This window comes from Colletotrichum paranaense, assembly GCF_030867605.1.
Source record: "Colletotrichum paranaense strain IMI 384185 chromosome Unknown Scaffold_17.1, whole genome shotgun sequence".
Classification (NCBI taxonomy): Eukaryota; Fungi; Ascomycota; class Sordariomycetes; order Glomerellales; family Glomerellaceae; genus Colletotrichum; species Colletotrichum paranaense.
The window spans coordinates 124,528-143,953 of NW_026848975.1; the positions used below are offsets into that span (position 1 = coordinate 124,528).

At 48.5% G+C, this 19,426-nt stretch overlaps 10 protein-coding genes across 10 annotated transcripts; 7 read left to right on the forward strand and 3 right to left on the reverse strand.

The window, feature by feature from the left end:
* Nucleotides 1-1,358: 1,358 nt before the first annotated feature.
* Nucleotides 1,359-2,572, forward strand: CPAR01_14846 (uncharacterized protein; the record flags this gene model as incomplete). The annotated part of the gene is made up of 4 exons (XM_060499096.1): nt 1,359-1,648; nt 1,713-1,916; nt 1,969-2,391; nt 2,443-2,572. The coding sequence occupies 4 exons, from the start codon at nt 1,359-1,361 to the stop codon at nt 2,570-2,572; spliced, it is 1,047 nt and encodes a 348-aa protein (XP_060342021.1).
* A 1,536-nt stretch (nt 2,573-4,108) lies between these two features.
* CPAR01_14847 (major facilitator superfamily transporter) lies at nt 4,109-5,872 on the forward strand (the record flags this gene model as incomplete). Its single annotated transcript, XM_060499097.1, has 3 exons — nt 4,109-4,377; nt 4,448-5,434; nt 5,488-5,872. The coding sequence occupies 3 exons, from the start codon at nt 4,109-4,111 to the stop codon at nt 5,870-5,872; spliced, it is 1,641 nt and encodes a 546-aa protein (XP_060342022.1).
* Nucleotides 5,873-6,712: 840 nt separating this feature from the next.
* Nucleotides 6,713-7,675, forward strand: CPAR01_14848 (uncharacterized protein; the record flags this gene model as incomplete). The annotated part of the gene is made up of 1 exon (XM_060499098.1): nt 6,713-7,675. The coding sequence occupies one exon, from the start codon at nt 6,713-6,715 to the stop codon at nt 7,673-7,675; it is 963 nt and encodes a 320-aa protein (XP_060342023.1).
* Nucleotides 7,676-9,053: 1,378 nt separating this feature from the next.
* On the forward strand, nt 9,054-10,596 carry CPAR01_14849 (major facilitator superfamily transporter; the record flags this gene model as incomplete). The annotated part of the gene is made up of 4 exons (XM_060499099.1): nt 9,054-9,249; nt 9,321-9,354; nt 9,408-9,990; nt 10,039-10,596. The coding sequence occupies 4 exons, from the start codon at nt 9,054-9,056 to the stop codon at nt 10,594-10,596; spliced, it is 1,371 nt and encodes a 456-aa protein (XP_060342024.1).
* A 740-nt stretch (nt 10,597-11,336) lies between these two features.
* CPAR01_14850 (ethyl tert-butyl ether degradation EthD) lies at nt 11,337-11,654 on the reverse strand (the record flags this gene model as incomplete). Its single annotated transcript, XM_060499100.1, has 1 exon — nt 11,337-11,654. One exon carries the CDS (start codon nt 11,652-11,654, stop codon nt 11,337-11,339), a length of 318 nt encoding a protein of 105 aa, XP_060342025.1.
* Nucleotides 11,655-12,184: 530 nt separating this feature from the next.
* CPAR01_14851 (ThiJ/PfpI family protein) lies at nt 12,185-12,944 on the forward strand (the record flags this gene model as incomplete). The annotated part of the gene is made up of 2 exons (XM_060499101.1): nt 12,185-12,509; nt 12,562-12,944. The coding sequence occupies 2 exons, from the start codon at nt 12,185-12,187 to the stop codon at nt 12,942-12,944; spliced, it is 708 nt and encodes a 235-aa protein (XP_060342026.1).
* A 606-nt stretch (nt 12,945-13,550) lies between these two features.
* Nucleotides 13,551-14,845, forward strand: CPAR01_14852 (uncharacterized protein; the record flags this gene model as incomplete). The annotated part of the gene is made up of 4 exons (XM_060499102.1): nt 13,551-13,601; nt 13,750-14,473; nt 14,552-14,730; nt 14,807-14,845. 4 exons carry the CDS (start codon nt 13,551-13,553, stop codon nt 14,843-14,845), a joined length of 993 nt encoding a protein of 330 aa, XP_060342027.1.
* A 386-nt stretch (nt 14,846-15,231) lies between these two features.
* On the reverse strand, nt 15,232-16,386 carry CPAR01_14853 (ketoreductase; the record flags this gene model as incomplete). Its single annotated transcript, XM_060499103.1, has 3 exons — nt 15,232-16,002; nt 16,069-16,298; nt 16,365-16,386. The coding sequence occupies 3 exons, from the start codon at nt 16,384-16,386 to the stop codon at nt 15,232-15,234; spliced, it is 1,023 nt and encodes a 340-aa protein (XP_060342028.1).
* An 810-nt stretch (nt 16,387-17,196) lies between these two features.
* CPAR01_14854 (CipA protein) lies at nt 17,197-18,270 on the forward strand (the record flags this gene model as incomplete). Its single annotated transcript, XM_060499104.1, has 2 exons — nt 17,197-17,268; nt 17,332-18,270. 2 exons carry the CDS (start codon nt 17,197-17,199, stop codon nt 18,268-18,270), a joined length of 1,011 nt encoding a protein of 336 aa, XP_060342029.1.
* A 144-nt stretch (nt 18,271-18,414) lies between these two features.
* Nucleotides 18,415-18,771, reverse strand: CPAR01_14855 (uncharacterized protein; the record flags this gene model as incomplete). The annotated part of the gene is made up of 3 exons (XM_060499105.1): nt 18,415-18,587; nt 18,641-18,698; nt 18,763-18,771. 3 exons carry the CDS (start codon nt 18,769-18,771, stop codon nt 18,415-18,417), a joined length of 240 nt encoding a protein of 79 aa, XP_060342030.1.
* Between the last annotated feature and the right edge of the window lie 655 nt (nt 18,772-19,426).

A 19,426-nucleotide genomic window follows, 5' to 3' on the forward strand; every position in this document is an offset into this window, starting at 1 on the left:
GTCGGCGACTCCTCCTTGCTGTCACGACAACTTCGCCTCGGGCTTGACTCATATACATTACTATTAGGTACCCTAATTGGTAAGCAATTGTCATTTCGTTCACCCGCAGTTCCATCACGCGTGCAAGAAGGGCTGGAAATAGTAGCATAACTGTTACATTGATAAACTAAGTCTCAAGAAATGATAAGTAATTTCCGAAAAGAAGACAACAAAAACAAGGAGGATAGCTTTGTACTGATTACAATTCCCAAAGATAACTAATATTTTATTTCACATACTTTGGGAATATTCTACTCAAAGCGCATTTGAATTACTAAGTAAACAGAATACTGTTACAATTATCTTGGATAATCTTTTGGGAATGCTTGAATGCCTTAAAGCAATTGTAGTAGTGAATAAATGCATTATTACAAGGTACCCAGCTACCTCTGTATTGACTCCATATGCTTTTATGTTACTCCCTTTGTTAATAAAATGTTTCGAGCATATACCTTCAACTCAATTTAGCTTTCATTTTGTAAAAGCCTTTTACTATTTCCGGATCGCTGGTTGCCGCTGCTCCTAATAGATATGATAGCAAACCAGGTGTAGATTAGTGATTCCTCTTCGTATTAACCTATTTCAGTAACATATAAAGTCAGTGGATTTCAGTTGACTTTGTAAAAACTATTCTTGCCCTGCGACAGGGTCCACGATGCGTTTGGTCAGTAACTCTGTCAAGTTTACTACTAAAACCCTGACAGAATCTTACTTGACTATACCAAGAAAACATGCTCCCTGCTTCGAATGGGGGTTCCAACTTATTGTGCCATCTTATCTGTCGTTATCATTCTCACTTCAGTGTGATTGGATTGCAGGAGTCCCAAATGACTTCTAGTCTTATCATAAAACTATCAAAGCCACAGAAAGTTTAATAGATCAATACTATGCAATAATAATTGTACTTCTGGACTGAGCACGCGAATAGTCTCTTGAGAACTTGTTCACCCTGTGTTTTGAGTCCTCCCACGATAAAAGAGGATGACCAGCTCATAGCGCCCAAGACAGCATACTCCACCGCCCCCTCCCGAACCGAGCCGAGCCGAAGACCCGGCCCGGTGGAAACCATTCCCCGACTATCTCATGGGGCCGGGTCGAGATGTGCGGGGCCGGCGCTTCCTCAATTGAAGTCATGGAGTGATCTGATCTACACACAGTCACCAAATCAAAATACTACAAAACCGCATGAACAAGTCGTTACAATTGCATACTTCCGCCGCCTTAGTGTATTGGATTACATACAACTTCAACACCCGCACGACAGACTGAAAGCCATAGCAACCCACTGTATAACTCGAACCATACCTCCGAAAACTGAAATGGCAACGGTAACACAGACCATTGATCGAGTGGAAGCGAAGAGAACCTTTGCTGCTCAGTTCGAAAGCAAAGATCTTGTCACATTTGACGCTGGCAAGCACTATGGGGACTGGCGCGATGAGTTCCACCGAAACGGCTGCGTAATCATCAAGGACGTTATCAGTAAGGAGCGTGCCCAATATTACTGCGACAAGCAAATCGAATGGTTGAAGAGATTTGAACTTGGCTTCGACGAGAGTGACCCTACTACATGGACTGCGGATCACCTTCCAGTCAGTTTCAAGGGAGGGTAAGTTGAAGAACCTGCTTTCCCGAAGAAAGATGACCGGGACTGATATCCCTTACTTCCGTAGTATGTATTCCGCGTACGGTGCTTCTCATGAGCAGATGGCATGGGAGGCTCGTATGGAGCCAAGTGTCATCGATGTCTTTGAGAAGCTTTGGGAAACCAACGAACTCATCACGTCATTTGATGGCATGAACATTTCTCTACCGAACCGTAAGGATATTACGTGGAGTCCCTGGCCGCATTGCGACCAGAATCCTGAGAGGAAAGGGTTAGTTACATCTTGACACAGTCGTCTGAAACTTTACACTAATGCTTCGTAGCATGCAAGCTGTTCAGGGTCTCTTGAACTTCGCGCCCAACGGCCCAGATGATGGTGGCCTGGTTCTGATGCGTGGCTCAGCCAAGCTTTTCGATGAATTCTTCGCCCACAAGCGTGAATCCGCCGACCATGAAGACGCCCCGCCTCCAGAAATAAAGTTCATGGACCTCTTCCTCTTTAGCGAGAAGGATGTTGCATGGTTTGAAAGTAAGGGATGCGAGCTCTTCAAGGTGAATATGGAGCCTGGCGATTTCGTTCTGTGGGATTCGCGGACTATGCACTACGCCCGATTTCCCGAAGGCGATCAAATTAGACACGTGCAGTACATCTGTATGACACCACGGAAATTTGCGACGGATGAGGCTTTAGCAGCAAAGAAATATTGCTTCGAGAATTGGTTTGGCACGACACACTGGCCGCACTGGTAGGTTCTATAACTCCCATGACCGCCTGCGCATCTGCTGACCAGTATCAGCAATATTCGCCCATCACAGGATCCTCCTAAGAGAAACGGCGAGGTCTGTCCCAAGCACCGGAAAGAGCCATTTGAGAAACCTAAGATCACAGATAAGCTCCTGCAATTGGCTGGGGTTAAGGACTACTAGTCATCACAAATAGAATCTGAGATTTGGTATTGCGAGATATTCAGACACTCAGTGCACGCATCAGTATGCAGCAATAGAGCTCACTATCTCCTATCAAGGTACCTGAGGTCCAAGGCCATGGACAGGTGGAAGAGAAATGTACTCCAGCAACCGTATCGTCTTAACCTATACTTCTACGTTTTGGAGCGACGGGAATCTGGTTGAACTCGTAATGCCAGGAGTGCAGTATTCAGAGTTCGACACCGATAGCTGTGTGCAAATTACGCAACATAGGTACTTCGTAAGGAGTAGGTTCGTGAAGTGCTTCAGATTACCTTATTATTAAGAATTTGAGTCGATTTCCGAGTCGGCACTCTCGATAAGGGCTCCTGATACCAAAGGCGTCGTGTTGGGTTTCTAGGCTGGCGCTATAGGTGAAGACGATGCTGGGCTTCCCAACGCTTTAAGTTTATTAGTCTGGACGCTATGTGCGGTGGCTTGCGTCCAGAGCGTCCCATGACACGTCCTGCGCAATTCACCTTCAAGCTTGCCGCAGCCTATTTTGCCCTGAGATTTAAGAGGGCTAGAAGTGCATCGAGGCACGGTTTTGGTCCAGCCAAGGGCAACGTAAGCAGCGAGACCGGCTCGAAAATAGCCAACATCAGTAGCCCTAGTTGACCAAAACTGCGTGGTTGGCATGTTGGATCAAAACGCGGCCAACTCGGCTTGGGCCCGACACATAGTTCCCACACACGGAAAAATGGCGGAAAATTATATTCCACCAGTTGAAACTCATATTCCATCATGAGTCGGGCGCTAGAGATGTGAACGTGTCGAAACCTTTCCCCCGCAAGCCCGCGTAAAACCCCACCTCCGAACCCCAGGGCCGCCATTTCCCCACGGGCAATAAGCCGGAGAAGTCATGCTTCGGTGAGAACCCCGCGATACCGAAGTCAACAATTTTTGACCTCTGAACAACGCGATACCATGGGCATCTAACTAGATAACTTGATACTATGTCTCCCTGAGGTTAGTCTGAAAGCATTTTAGGGGTGATTTAAAACTGTCACGAGCACTTGTCGGCCCTACTTAAAGTCGTAAAGCACAATTTGAGCCGTAGAGCTAGTGTCCGAACCCCTGCTCTGTTAACAGAACCGCTAGCGTTGTGAGAATCGAAGGGAGTTTGATACCAGTGTGGAAGCACCCCGCATTCTGTGTACGACTCATGGAACCCACTGTGATGCAGTCTTTGTCCAGTCTGCCAGGACCCACGGACTTGGGCTGTATGGAGAGTGCGCCAAAGCTTGCCTAGCTCGCCCAACGGACGCCTCGACGATCCATGCCGGGAGTTGGCCGAAACCGCAGAGTCGGTAGCGGGAATTAGCACAAGGCTACTTGAAGCGCTCTATCAGATATTCGAGTATTTGAGGAAATCACACCCTCTTCCTCGAGCTTGCAAGTAGGTCTACGCCGCGGCGACACATCATACACTCCCGAAACTTCCACACAGCAGCACTGACGAAGACTCTCAAGCGAGCCCGCAACTCGCTATTAACAATGGTCGACACAATCCCAGACATCGCGGATACCAAGTCGCGAAAGAGCGATGTTGAGCATGTCGAGCAAGATCTTCAGAAGCCACAGCTTCTGCGTGAAGACGGCCAGCAAGAGTTCCCAGAGATCTACCTTGAAGCGCTGGCACGGTACCCAAATGACGAATCAATTGACCAAGCCGATGAGAAGCGTCTTCTCCGCAAACTGGACATGAGAATATTGCCACTTCTCGGAATTTGCTACTTCTTCTACTACGTCGACAAGACCACACTGTATGGCCTCTATTCCATAGACCTAGCATCGCGGACTCTCTGCAGCCTTTAATAGCTAATCATACCATAGATCTTACGCAGCGATTTTCGGATTAAAGGACGGCCTCAACCTGAAAGGCGAGGAATATTCTTGGCTATCAAGTTGCTTCTATTTCGGCTGGCTTATCTGGGCCATCCCATCCAACCTGATTATGCAGCGCTGTCGTCCAGCTTGGTATCTCTCTTTCAATATTTTCATGTGGGGCGCCCTTCTTATGGCCCAGGCCGCAGCCAAGAACTTCGGCGGCCTTCTTGCTCTTCGCGTACTGTCCGGTGCCTTCGAGGCCATCGCAGATCCTGCTTTTATGTTGATCACATCGATGTACTACACACGATCTGAGCAGCCCTCTCGTATCTCAGCGTGGTATGCTTGGAATGGAATTGGTGTTGCTGGTGGTGGTCTCATTGGTGAGTGTGGACAATTCTACAGTACCGATGTTCCCCAACGATATCCCGCTGACAATCTTATTCTAGGGTACGGTATTGGACATATCAAAGGCGCCCTAGAGTCGTGGCGCTACGAGTTCCTTGTCGTGGGTGCTTTTTGTGCATTTTGGGCAATTATCCTCGCTCTCTGCCTCCCCAACTCTCCACGAACCATCTGGGGCTTCAGCCATGAAGAGAAGCTTATCATGATCGCCCGCATGCGTCGCAATCAAACAGGCATCGAGCAACGCCGTATCAACTGGGGTCAAATCAAGGAAGCTTATATGGACTACAAGACTTGGCTTTTCACCTTGTTAGGCTTTGTTTCCAACGTCCCCAACGGTGGCATCTCCAACTTCTCCACACTTGTCATCAAGGGTCTTGGCTTTGGGACGCTTGAGACGGCGCTGCTTGGCATCCCGCAAGGCGCTCTGGTGGTTATCTGGATTGGTCTTGGTGCCTTGGCAAATAGGTATATGCCGGCCAACAGTCGTACACTGGTTTGTGCACTTTTTATGTTGCCAACCATTGGTGGTGCCTTGGGGTTCCTTCTTGCACCAGCCAATGCCTACATCGGTCGTCTCATTTGCTTGTAAGGTGTTTTCCCTCATACACTATCACGAGATGGATACTGACTGTCACAAGCTATCTTACTGGTTCATACCAAGCGTCCTTCGTCATCTCTCTTTCGCTAATCACATCGAACACTGGTGGCCAATCAAAGAAAATGATTGTCTCTGGCATGATTTGGTTTGGCGCTTGCATCGGCAATATCGCAAGCCCGTTCTTTTACAAAACGAACCAGGCTCCCTCGTATCATCTCGGTATTGGGTCACTCTTGGTCGCAAATTGCATTGAGCTTGCTCTCTTCTTTGTCTTCCGGTATGCCTTCATCTGGGAGAACAAGCGCAAAGAGAAGCAAAGAGACGCATTGCGTGCAAATGACAATTATACCGCCGACGAGCTCAACGCCACAGCGTTTACAGACATGACCGACAAGGAGAATCCCAACTTTGTGTATGTGTACTAGTAGGGCGGTGCCAGTCCCGTTGTTTCGTTGGTGCGGGAAAGCAGATGGTAGATATTTTAGTAGCGGAAAATCAAGGCCAATGTTGAGATTTGTGTAGTCACATGTTCGATTACTGAGTTAAGCTCGTTGACGGCCCGTTCCGTACGTTAACGGATTTAAAATGATGTCAAAAAGAATCCGCCCCGGCGCACGATTGTAAATCAGAAGGCCAATGTAGTGCTTTCAAATTAAGTTTCAGAACTCAAAACTGTCCGGCATGCCAAGTTGGGTGTCAAATTGCCGAACTACTGACTTTCGCAAAGGCAGGACGCCTCAGCTTTTAGAGATCATGGTTCAAGCCGCTTATGTCAGCGGTTCGTCGATAGTTAGGATCCGTGAGGACCTACTTTCAGACGGAAACTCTTGTCCAAAGCGGTAACGTTTACCGCTGTCTAATTGCAAGACCAGACGGAGTGTTTTTCGGCTGAAGCATATGTGGATTTCAGCCAAGAGTATCGTCTAATGGAGCTCCTATCTAAAAGCAGATCTGTTAAGGGGTATTGAAAGCTTCAATATCTGATCCTACTGACACATGTTTTCCGGTCCTGCCAAGCCTTTTCAAGCTCAGACAATGCTCTCGGCCGCTAGGCCTGTGCAAGGCCCGAACGGCACTTATTGACTGCCGGCTCACCATACTTACCAACATCATCCAGACTGTAAGGCAGTATATAAACCCTCTTGGTAATCTCTGAATCACGGACTTATCGTCAACTTCGTCACGAACTCATTTCTACCATCACAAGTGCATCATCTTACTTACTTTGTATCACGAAGTCTCATTGACAACTAAAGTCCCTCACAATGTCTTCATTCATCAAGCCTATTCCGAAGAGCATTCTGATTTTTGGAGCGGCCGCTCATATTGGCAGACCCTTGGCCGAATTTCTTATTCGAGAGGCTCCTACGATGAAGCTGCGACTCGCTACAAGCAGCCCGGGCAAGAAAATACAGCTTCAAGATACCTTTGCAAACGCCGAAGTGGTCGAAGCCAACTACTCGGACGTTACATCCCTCTCCGCCGCCCTCGTCGACATTGAGGGTGTCTTTGTCATTACTCCAGCAGGCATATCGGAAGAGGAGGCCATGACGAACTTGGTCACCGCCCTGAAGCAGGCCAAGAACATCTTACACGTCATTCGCCTGATGGGAGTTTTCCCGGAAATCTCGCCTTCACTGATTCCCACTACTCTCGGTTCAGGATCCCTTCCAATCGAACACCCAATCGCCAAACGCATCCTCGATGCAAGTGGACTGCCTGTCACTTACATCAACTCTGGAGCAACTTTCATGGACAACTTTTGGATTCAAATCAAGCCAGTCATTGCAAAGAAGACTCTGATCTGGCCAGAGCATCGTGTGCCTTTCGTGGACCCTCGAGACATCGCAGAGGTTGCGGGCAGACTGTTCTTGTCCAACAACGCGAAGCACATTGGTGCCTTTCACACAATGAACAATGGTCATGACTGGCTCACGTTCAAGGAGGTGGCGGCTATGTTGTCCGAAGTACTCGATGAACCGATTGCGTATGATGGAAGCTTCGAAGCGTTTTCCGAGTTCTATGGACCTGTTATGGGACCTCAATTGGTGCAAGTCATGTGGAATTTCTTCAAGTATGAGGAAGCGCATGAGGAGATTTGGTCATTGAACGACTTTGTGGAGAGGACCCTTGAGAGGAAGCCTACGACTGTCAGGGGTTGGCTGGAGGAACACAAGGCTGGACTGAAGGAAGGTGCCGGAGACGCCCCCTGGGCCTCTAAAGCGTGAAGTATCATGCATGTTGCATGATGCTAGACTGTGGGGTTACCCAGAGTTCAAGTACTTAAACAAAATGATTTGCTGAACATGGCAAATATTTGATCACACGAGCTCTGAGGCCCTGATAGCCCTTTGTCTACATCTCTTTCGTAATTGAACAACCTCTGACTCTACCGAAAGGAGAGAATATCAGTCATATTATAGGGCAGACAAAAACGATGAATGAACTTTCCTGCTGCCTTCCAGAGGTCAACTATTTAGAAACGCAAGAGCTGCGCAAGCATGTATGACGTCTGATTCACGTCGATTCTTGCTGTGGTCGGATGATCAGAGAATGTCGGACTCTGTCAATCCAATGACGGAATTGAGCGATTATATGGGAGGCTCTGGACGCGCTGGTCGAGGTGTTTTTGCTGTCAAGTACGCTGTCTGCGCTGGCCTCCCACTTCCTCTATGGCTTTGATCAAGAACTCTAAGATGGCTGCCTCATGTTACTAGTCGTCTCTGTTGGCCGTGATTAGTTCTACTGCCAAAAACGTCTTGCTCTGAAGTCTTGGATTTCCAATGTCAGAAAATTGAGTCAATCCGAACGGTGAGATCATTCGGGACGTGTCGCTGACATTGAACAATGCAAACAAGAGTCTATGGCCGTTTACGCATCGGATGATATAAGGCCTAGTAGGGGCCTGTCCCCCCCACAAACCGATCGTTCAGCCTGCTCCGGAGTTGCAGGGAATACGCTGCATTGCAAGTAAAATGTGCAATTCGCTATCCATGAAAAAGTTCGTGAAAGCGATTTAATGATTGGTGGGTTTGAACCTGATCAGCCAAGACACTGCATAAAAAGGGCATCGAGAAGCTCAGCGGCAGGCGAAAACCCGACGCCCGCTGCAAAGGTCGCAAAAGGGCGACAAATCAGCCCTGGTTGACACCTCAAAAGGGATTACCAGAGCCTCATCGATGACTACTTTGTTTGCAATTCAGACTTGGAAAGGAAGGTTGGGGCAGCGGTTTGCTAGCAAATAACTGAACTGAGTCACAATGGGCCGAGTCAACCAAAATGAACCGTAAGGGGAGATGGTAGGTGGGTTCCGCTGGGGAACTGAATCTTGGGGCCGAGTTCGGAGACCATCGGCTATGGACGGACGATCCCGACCGCGGTAAATTACCTATAACAGCAAGAATGTCTTTTTGGCCTGTCAAATGTACAGCTGAGAACGGCAGGTATCTACGACCTTTGGCATTTCTCGAACAAGAGTGCCTCACAAGTCTCATCTTCTCAAAAAGATCCATCATCGTCGATTCGTTGCTCACTGGGGTTTGGCCTCTTCTCCTGCAGTTTACTACCGCACTTTGGAAACCGTTCTTCCCGTCCGAACATTGCAGTATGGGTGAGAAGCTAGAAGCTGTACCTGATGAGCCGCGATCAACCAAAATGTGCAATACACCTCGAGAACACTCTTACAATGCCGGCATAGCCGCCGAGAGAGCGGCCCCCCACAGTAGCATCGAGAGAAGTGCATCTCGGCCAAGTATAATCATTGATACGCCGCCAGATGGTGGCGCCAGAGCGTGGATGGTAGGTGAGTGGAACTCAGCAATGCGCAAACTGTGCACTACACGTGTAAAATGTACATCACTAATGATGTGACAGTTTTTAGCACATTTCTAGTTGTTATGAACACCTGGTTCGTGCTTCAAACTCTGTCGTTGCATGATTTGTGGTGCTAATACTTTGTAGGGGGGTTGCAAACTCCTTTGGCGTCTTTCAGCCATACTTCACCAGAGCGTTTTCGCGGCCACAGTCCGATGTCTCGTGGATCGGTTCATTTGAAGTGTTCCTCCTCTTTTTTGTCGGGACGTTTACGGGACGATGGACAGATATGGGATTCTTTCGTCCCTTGTTCATCGCCGGCTTCTTCCTTGTCATCTTGGGAATGGTTGCTGCCTCGTTTTGTACCACCTACTGGCAATTCTTTCTCGCCCAGGGTATCTGCCTAGGCCTCGGAAACGGTTGTCTGTTCTGTCCCTGTATGGCAGTGACATCTACGTACTTTGCGAAGCGTCGCTCATTGGCGTTCGGCCTCACAGCCGCTGGGGCTGTTGTCGGAGGTCTCACTATCCCGAGCATGGTTCGGCAGCTTTTGCCAAGGATAGGGCTTGGCTGGACCATTAGAGCTATTGCCTTGATTCAGGTTGTGACTTTGATAGTTGCTTGCCTACTAATCAAGACCAGGATTCCACCACGGCAGGCAGCACCTCTAGTAGAGTGGGCAGCCTTTAGAGAATCAGAGTATAGTCTCTATGCTATTGGGGCGTTCATGGTAAGCATGTTGATCCGGAGCGAGCATAAGGTACTAAAAAATGTCCAGTGCTTCTGGGGAACCTATTTTGCCTTCCACTTTCTTGCGGCATTCTCCCGGGACGTCTTGGGACTATCTTACACAGACTCACTTGACCTATTATTGGTTCTCAACGGTGCGGGTGCACTCGGAAGAATTGTTCCGGCCCAGATTGGGGACGTAATTGGTACTATCAACATATTTGCTCCAATGGCGTTCATGACCGGCACCGTAATGTTCTGTTGGATTGGCGTACAAAACACGACCGGGCTGTATGTCTGGACTGCTTTTTATGGCTTTGCTGTTGGCGGAGTTCAGTCACTGTTTCCCTCCGTGCTCAGTAGCTTAACCACGGACCCTCAAAAGCAGGGTACGAGAATGGGCATGGTTTTCACGGTGGTCAGCTTCGCATCTCTCACCGGATCGCCGATTGCAGGAGCCATTATCGATGCGATGGGGGGCAAATACGTTGGCGCACAAGCATTTGCCGGTTGTTGCATGATGTTGGGAATGGCATTCGTTCTTTCTGCACGGATTTGCAAGACACGGAAGATGGGAGCAGGGACATTCGCCTTCATCAAGGTTTGATATGACCTCTACGAGATCCTCATCGTGGACTTCTAGGGTGTGGAGCCCATGAAGCCACGTTGATATCGAATACATCAATGCCTTTGCCAAGGATCTTCTTTTGTGGTACACAGTATCCATATAAGCCCCATTGCATGATCTTGAAACGATTGCAACACCACGTGAACACGGCGATTGCAGACCACTTTGAACTTTGGTAGTTCAAGTTCTTTCGAATTGTACACGTACAGACCATGCCATTGAACTAAGGGCACAATCTGCGTCATGTCTATGTGTTACTGTTATGGTCTAGGCTTGAGTGGTGGATGTGGACTAAATACCCGTATTCTGCCATGGCTCACAGCGTGGTTCCCGTATAGGTCTACTCTAGCGCCTTTCCTCCGCAGAAACCCCATTCCAGAAATCGTTACCTGTTTAGCTTAGATTCTCTATACGGCAATCATCTCTACGTGGCCTTACGAGAGTTGGGTTCTTAACAGCAATGGATCACCGTGCTATGAAGGTCCATACATGTATGTTTGACTTCAACCCTGCAGTTTCGCAGAGGCATCTTGAGTAGAAGATGCCTACCTAAGTCAGGAGATTTCAACCGGAAGCCGGCACACTACTCAAGTAACAATCTTGCACATATGCATTACTCATATCGATTCGAATTTTATTCATCAACTCTCAACAAAATTTCAGGATGTTTTTGAACCATCATAGATCAACTGACTGTCAAGATATGATACTTCCCATTCTCATGCAAGTACCTCGCCTGTGAGGAAGATAGGTTGCTTGTTGGAGAAGTTGGGTACGTCTCCCATGATCCCACCAGCTTCGGGCCCGGCGAAAGCCGTTTTGATCTGCTCGATGTTGTCCCAAGTGACAGTTGATCCGAAGGCGTACAATGGCTGGGTGCCATCAGCACCCGGTTGAAATTTGGTGACCGACCACGACGTGACGCCGTACTTTCCCCATTGCTCTTGAATCAATGGCATATGCTTAGTGGTGTAGTAGTCGATATCGTACTTGGCATCCGGATCGTTGGGGAAGACGACGGTAATAGTGACGGTCATAGTGATCGATGTTTGTGACGTCTGAAAGAACTGGAGGTGTGGATGGTTTAATGTTCAGGATCGACTTTTTAGATATATAGAATGATCGGCGGGAGTGTAGGGGAAAGGATAGGACGAATGTGGGATAAGCTCGGAATATGAGACGACACAGGGAAATCGGTACTTATACCTCAGGCTCTCAACCGTCTTGCTCGGAGAAAAAGTTCTCTCTCGGATATAAGACATATCCAGATGATACCTACACCCTGGAATGTCAGGACATTTCTTGTACCCGAAATGCATGGCGCGAGTAATAAGACGCCGTAAACTACTTTGGGTATTCCTTTCGTTCCATGAACTAACACTGCGGCGATGCCGATGGCTGATAAATGGCCGTTGTTCCGGGAGATGGGCTGTCCGTATACGTATTTAAGTACGCGATAACCTACGCCCATCCCTGGTCATTATCGCATTCTATAGCATTCAAGCATCGTCTTTCGGCAACCCTCACTCTGTGGTCCTCCCTGATTCCTTACTCCATCCTACCAACCATGTCGACTAGGCCCAAGCTTCTCGTTGTCTTGACATCTCAGGATATCCTACCAACTCGCGAGGACTTCAAGACTGGATGGTATCTTCCCGAGTTCGTTCACCCATACAACGCTCTTGCCCCTCATGTGGACCTCGTCATCGCTTCTCCTAAGGGTGGTGTTGCTCCCCTCGACCCCTACTCCGTTGAGGACAGCAAAGACGATGTAGAGTGCCAGAGATTTCTGAAAGACAAGAAAGATCTTTGGGAAAAAACTGAGACCCTGTCGTCTTTTATCGGAAGGTTTGCCGAGTTTGCCGGCGTGTTCTACGTTGGCGGACACGGGCGTGAGTAGGGCTCAGACCAAAATGGCCTCATCAAAAGCTTACACAGATCTAGCCATGTTTGATCTCGCCGTCGACCAAGTCTCACATTCTATCATCCGAGAGTTCTACGAAGCAGGCAAGATTGTCTCGGCCGTCTGCCATGGCCCCGGCGCCCTCGTCAATGTCAAGCTCACAAACGGGGAGTACTTAGTCAAGGACAGCGAAGTTACAGGATTTTCAAATGCTGAAGAAGACGCCTATAGCTTCACAGATGCAATGCCATTTCTTCTAGAAACGGAACTCAGAAACCATGGCGGGAGGTACGTGAAGGCGGATCAGCCGTTTGGGGTGAAAGTCGTGACGAGCGGCAAGGACGGACGCTTGATTACAGGACAGAATCCACCTAGCGCAGGGGTTATTGGGGACTTATTGTTGGAAGCCATCAGAAACCAGTAGAAAATTGAATGACATATCGAGCACCCTTTGCTTGGCGCGCTCAGTCGCGAAACCTTGAGACGTTTAACACTGCATAGTGAGCGAAGACGAACGAGCATGTGTCGCCAAGATAACACATTTTCCTAGCTAGAGCTAGCGTGAGAGGTTTTGCAGGCATTTCGGAGACTTTGTCTTGGCCTAAACAAATGAAATTATCCCAGTACTTTATGCTCAGCTCTCTAGTGCCTCGACACAAGTCGGGCAACTAATTAAGGTAGTAAAATAACGGGAATCAACTCAGACAAGACCTCCACAAATTTAGAGTTGGGGGACCGGAACGCTAGCCCGTTTAGGAAAGACCCAGTATTAGGAAACACACAAAGACGACAATGGGACGACGTGCCATGAGACAACCCCAACTTCATCCCTTAGCAAAATGGTGCAGAATCGCCAAACCTGCATCTCGCCATAGTTACAGTCGCAGAATTGGACACCTTCCAGAATTTCGTTGCTTATCCGCAGTCTTCGCTTCGATATTCACACATTTGTCGGATTATTTAGGCACAAATTGTGGAATGGACCCCTGAGGTTTAGACCGATGGTGAACCGAGGGCGTCTTTCGCCGGCATGCCTTCCATGCAGGGCAAGGAAACTCAAGGCAAGTTCTTTGGACCTACCGAGCATTCAATTTGCATACTTTCTGCTAGAAAACCTCCTTTGACTAACAGTTATTCGCCGCTAGTGTGATCTTCAGCCAGATAGGTGTGGCCAGTGTGCCAGGGCTAGAATAATATGTCATGGATATCGGGACCCTGACGCTATCCAATTCCGTAATGAAAACTTGTCGGCAGAAAAAAAGGTGACTGCTCGTCGGAGCCGTATGCTACCTGCAGAAAATCATCTAGCCACTCTGGAGCTGAGCTGGGATACGCGAGCACGATACGCATTCTTCTCGACGTACATCCAAGGCTTTACTCGGAGCATGGGTGAGATAGCTTACCATTACCGGAACGCACAAACACTAGATCATCTTTCAGCGGGCGTCGAAGCAGCCAGTCTGGCCTTTATGGCTGTTGAGCTCGACAGCCCAAATCTTCTCCTCCTGGCCAACTCAAGTTACGTCACGGCCATCCGGCGACTTAGTCACACTCTCAGCTCACTCGATCCTGACGAAGCGGAAAGAGCTCTTCAAACCATCCTACTGCTAGATATGTACGAAAAGCTTGTCCACCGGGATTCGGGAAAGTCTCAGGCATGGCTGAGTCACGCACAAGGTGGCTTGTCACTACTCGGCGCCCGTGAGACGAGTATTATGTCTACCCCAACAGGCTGTCAAGTTGCAGCTCGACTTGTGACGGCAGTGACGGTGAGCTGTGCCACAGTTGGAGATAGAATACCTCCAGAGCTTACGAAGGCCCGTCGAAATATTGGCTATCGTGTCAAGAGCGTGAAATGGACATTTCTAGGTGTCCTCGCACAGATTGTCAACCTTAAGTCCGATATCGTTCACGGGAGAATCTCAATATTGGACCTTCTTGTCAAGGCAAAAGGTCTCGACGAAAGAATCGATACGTTGGACAAGGCCCGCCCACCATCCTGGAAGCCAAAAACCATACAAGTCACTGCAGATGAGCGAGTCCTGGGATTATTTTATGACATCTACCCGGACCACTACATCACTCAAGTCTCCAATGCAATCTGCACCATCCGCCTCATTCTTTATCACCTTCTCAAGACTTACGTCCCTGAGGAGAGTCGCCCGAAAGAGGACACCTTTCATGGAACGAATCGCGACTCGGTCAATCAGATGTGCGCCTCAGTGCCTCAATTCATCTTACCAGGAGTACACAAAACAAATTCGTTGCCTTTCTCGCCTGTACAACGACTTCACTGCAGCACTTTCCTGGCGCCTCTTTATCTAATCAATCAAGTATCAGAAGATGAGAAAGTAAAAGCTTGGGTGCATCAATGTCTGAAGTTTATGTGGCAATCTGGACGACTTAAATCAGCAAAAGAAATACTTTATGTTACACAAACAGCACCAGACCTAGATTACTGGACCGTGTTTGCAATGACCGGTAGCTACGCGCTTGGTGCCTAGCAGAATGATCCTGGCTCTTGGATACCTCCTCAGTCATGAATAAAATGCAGAATGAGAAAAGTTCAGTTGTTCATCTAAAATCAATAAAAACTGTGTGAAAGAAGGAAATCCAAGCGCCCGCATCAATTCGAGGTCTTATCTGCAACAGCTCAATGGAAATCTTGGCCAAACTCGATTCATTATCGATGGGTGCGTATGAGTCTCTGTCTACTCCTCTAATCCATCCAATGATATAGTTGAGTCAACGACAGTCCTTTCAAACGGAGTCCATTGTAAGCCCAGAATCTCCTTCGCCCGGGACGTGTTGTATCCAAAGGACCTTAAAGCCGGACTGGGCGCTCCTCCATAGCTACCAGGCTCTGGTAGCTTTTCCCGCATTGAAGGGAAGCTGTTCCAAAGTGCATTCGCCATCTCTTCATTGCTGTAGAAGCCGGCTGTGGTGAGAAAACGCTTGCCTCCGGCGCCCTGGACCTCTATGGCCCTTACGTGTGCCAGGGCGACGTCACGGACGTCAACCCAGAGCGGCAAACCTGTGGGCGGCAGGCCTGCCTTGTGCTTTCCCAGAATGACTTCCGCCAGAAGCTGGTTCGAAGTGTTGATTGCGGAGAGGGACTTGACCGGCAATTTCACTGGACCATAGATCATGGGCGGGCAGATTGTGGACAGAGTAAAGCTTGGCTCCTCGGTCTCGACAAAGTTCCAGGCCGCCCTTTCGGCGAAGACTTTTGAAGCAACGTATGCCATCATGCCATTCGAGTAGGCATCTTCAAGAGTGACTGGGCTCCAGTCTTCCTCTGAGTACGTCTTTTCTGCGCCCATTGATGCAAGCCCAGGATTCAGAATGGCTGCGAAGGAGGAGGTCACGACGACACGCTTGACATTGGGGCAAGAATCCTTGATCGCCTTGAGAACGCCTGTTGTACCAAGGACAGCTGGATCAATGAGATCTTTTTTTGGGTCGGTGACATTGTAATGGAACTATGCATTGTTGAGTGAGGTAGGAAGTTCACAAGACGGTAAAAGTCAAGTTTCCCGGAGACTTACTGGGCTTGCCACGTGTATCACAGCTTCGAGTCCAAGAGAGCTCAGACCTTCGAAAGCCCCATTCGCCGCAATATCTGGGGCAATCACAGTGTTGAAATTGTCATGAGAAACGTCTGTGTAAGCATCCAGTACCGCTTGAGCCTTTTCCTGAGATCGGACAGTGGTGATAACGGAGTGACCACGCTTCAACAGAGTGTCAATGACATGACCGGCCACGAAGCCAGTGCCTCCTATGTTCCAAACAGGTTTTTCATTAGCCTAAGGTAATATCACTCTCATCATACACTAAATCGTACCGGTAACAAGAACTTTCGTCATGATTGTGTGTGATAATAATGTAGGAGATGGAGAAAGTGCTCGCGTTGCGTTTGTGGATGGCTTGTATGATCGAGAGACGGAACTTGAGAAGCTATCGTGAGGCTTTTTCAGCAGTTTGTAAGTCGACTGCTTTATCATTCGCCATTGTAATTAAGCCATGCGTACTTCCTGATGAAAATTAGGAGAATGGTAGGCGTCAGGTCCGGATGACGAAGCAGAGTGAGCCCAGCAAGCAATGGACCTTTCTCAGTGGTTCGACCTTAGCTTCCATGAGCTTCCAAGGCATTGCAGAATCAGTCATGAATCTTGCAATTACGAAGTCACTGGCCCTGGAATACCCCTAGCATCAGCACAAGGTTCGAAATGGCTTGTAGGGCGTGATGCATGCCGTAACGCTAGCCATTTCCAGACACGGACATCGTTTTTCAGAGCGAGCTAGGAACTGGCGGGTGGGGAAAATAGTCCGGCGCTTCGTGTCCGTGTCGGTAATACCACGACATTACTCAAAATGGTGCTGACAGTTAACTCCATTAGCTCCGATATATGGTTCATCGCGGTTGACTTACATTGAAATATCTCAAGACCACGTCTGATTTCAAAGCAAGTAAGTTTATCAGAAGAATTAAATACGTCGGCGCGCCAGATTACAGTCATTTGAATTACCACTTGAAAAATGAGTTAGATATCATACGCATTGCATCCTGGTCTCCCGGCCTATTTAACCGCCACTGCAAAAGTTCCCGTCGGACTTCATTGGTCTCGAAGTTGCCTCATAGTCTGTACGTTAACTTCATCCCAACTAGGGGCAAAATGGTCGGAGGCTTTGCACGAGATGCTCCTAATGGGTTCGAGAACTACATTCACAAGGTAGCCATTGTAGGAGTAAGTTTTTCCGGATACGTTCTGCATGTGGATATGAGCTATAGTTAAGGTAATAACTTGCAGGCTGGCGGTAACATTGGGAAAGCCATCGCAGAGGAACTCCTAAAGACAGGGAAGCATACAGTGACCGCCATCACGCGTAAAGAAAGCACCAGTACCCTGCCGAATGGTGTCAAGAAGGCTTTAGTCAATTACGAGGACACAAAGTCTTTGGTCGCAGCTCTCAATGGCCAAGACTTCCTCATCATCACGCTTTCACTGAGCGCTTCTCCGGGTACTCACACGTCTCTGGTTCAAGCTGCTGCTGAGGCAGGCGTTCCATACGTCATGCCTAACGCCTACAGTATCAACGCACACAGCGCAGCAATCAGGAAGGACATTCCTGTCGCAAACGCCGTCATGGAGAACATCGCCGAGGTTCAGAAAGCGGGCCTGACTTCGATCACGCTGATGACCGGGTTTTGGTACGAGTACAGCCTCGTCGCTGGTTCTGCCACCTTTGGGTTCGACTTGAAGAATCGTACAATCACTTTGTATGACGGCGGTGACCAAGCTATCAAGGTCTCTACATGGGCACAATGTGGTCGCGCCGTGGCATCTATGTTGAGTCACAAGATCCTCCCCGAGAACGCCGACGATAACTCGACAACCATCTCCCAATTTCATAACAAGACTGTCTTTGCGTCAAGCTTCAAGGTCAGCCAGCGCGATATGCTGGAGAGTGTCAAACGAGTGACGGGGACAACGGATGCTGACTGGAGGATTGATCATGAGACAACCAAGAAGAGGTACAATGACGGTCTTAAAGAGCTAAAACAAGGCAATCATGAGGGCTTTTATAAGTTGATGTACGCCCGGGTGTTCCAGCCGACCGATGATGCGGACTTCCAGTCTGACAACGATCTTTTGCAACTGCCAATCGAAGACTTGGATGAAGCTACGCGCACTGCCGTATCAATGTCGAGAGCCTCCGCAAACGATAGCGAGGCCAATCGGCACTAATCACAAAAACGCTCGATATTACTTACATCTGATTCCTTTCGCAAACATCCTCTACTAGAGATCTTCATCATGCCCCCTTCTAGAAAAAGTACACTTCACCCTACCATCACATTTGTCATTCAATCTCATAGTTCAGAGAGAAAATCATTTGCCAAGGGCGGCTTGCTTCTCTTTGGCTGCCTTCTCCGCCTCAAGAGTTTCTGCCCAGGTCATCTTGGATATGCGCGGAGGAGGGTCTCGTTGTCCCTTGGAATTCCGAGGGACACTACTTGCTGCGACACAATCAGGGCCATCGGAATGATAAGAGCGGCTATCAGCTTGAATGATATTAGTGGCTTAACACATCAAGAGAGAGTCGATGTCTACAAACCCATTGTGTTTGTAACAGACAATGCCACCTTGTCGGCCGTCTCGCCCAAAGACTTCAACTAGATAACGTCAGCACATGGAAGGTACAAGGTTGCAACCAGTCCAAGAGCGTATATTACTTACGAAGCCCATGTTTAGAATAATGCAGATTCGGAAATTAAAGGATGAGATGGAATTGTACTTGATCGCACAATGCGCCGATAAATCGGTGGGCGTGTGGGCAAGGTCGTCTCTTATCTATCCAAGTTTTGTTTCGTGGTTTCCTGCTTTCGACGACTATCTTCTAGCAAGCCGCACAGCCGCAATGCTACGCACATCGGCTAGAAAACAAATCATTCGTCGTCAATGACAGGTTGCGTCATTTTTGGGCGCATCCGACCACCTGAGCAACTGGCTATTGTTATGCCAAGGGAAATTTAACGCCAATTCAAGTTTGGAGGCGCTGCGCCGCTGACACTTGGCATAATCGCCATGTGAACAGCCAGGAAAGAAGTGAATGGTGGGATTGATGTTCGGAATTTGTCGATAGGCTCCCAAGCAAGGTTAGCCGATACGCCCGAGTTATATGGCTTACTGTGCTCTCCGCCCCCAACCTCCTTGATAACGACACCTTCAATTACGTATGACGTTTCCAATTCTGACATCCAGGAGAAAAGAAAAGAAAATCTGTCCCTGCCCAACCATGTTCCTTCTACCATAGTATATTTAATTGCCTTTGGTATAATCAACCTAGAGGTCTTGAAAATGAACATTGAGATGTCTGTGCTAGTCAATGTTTGTCGGCAAT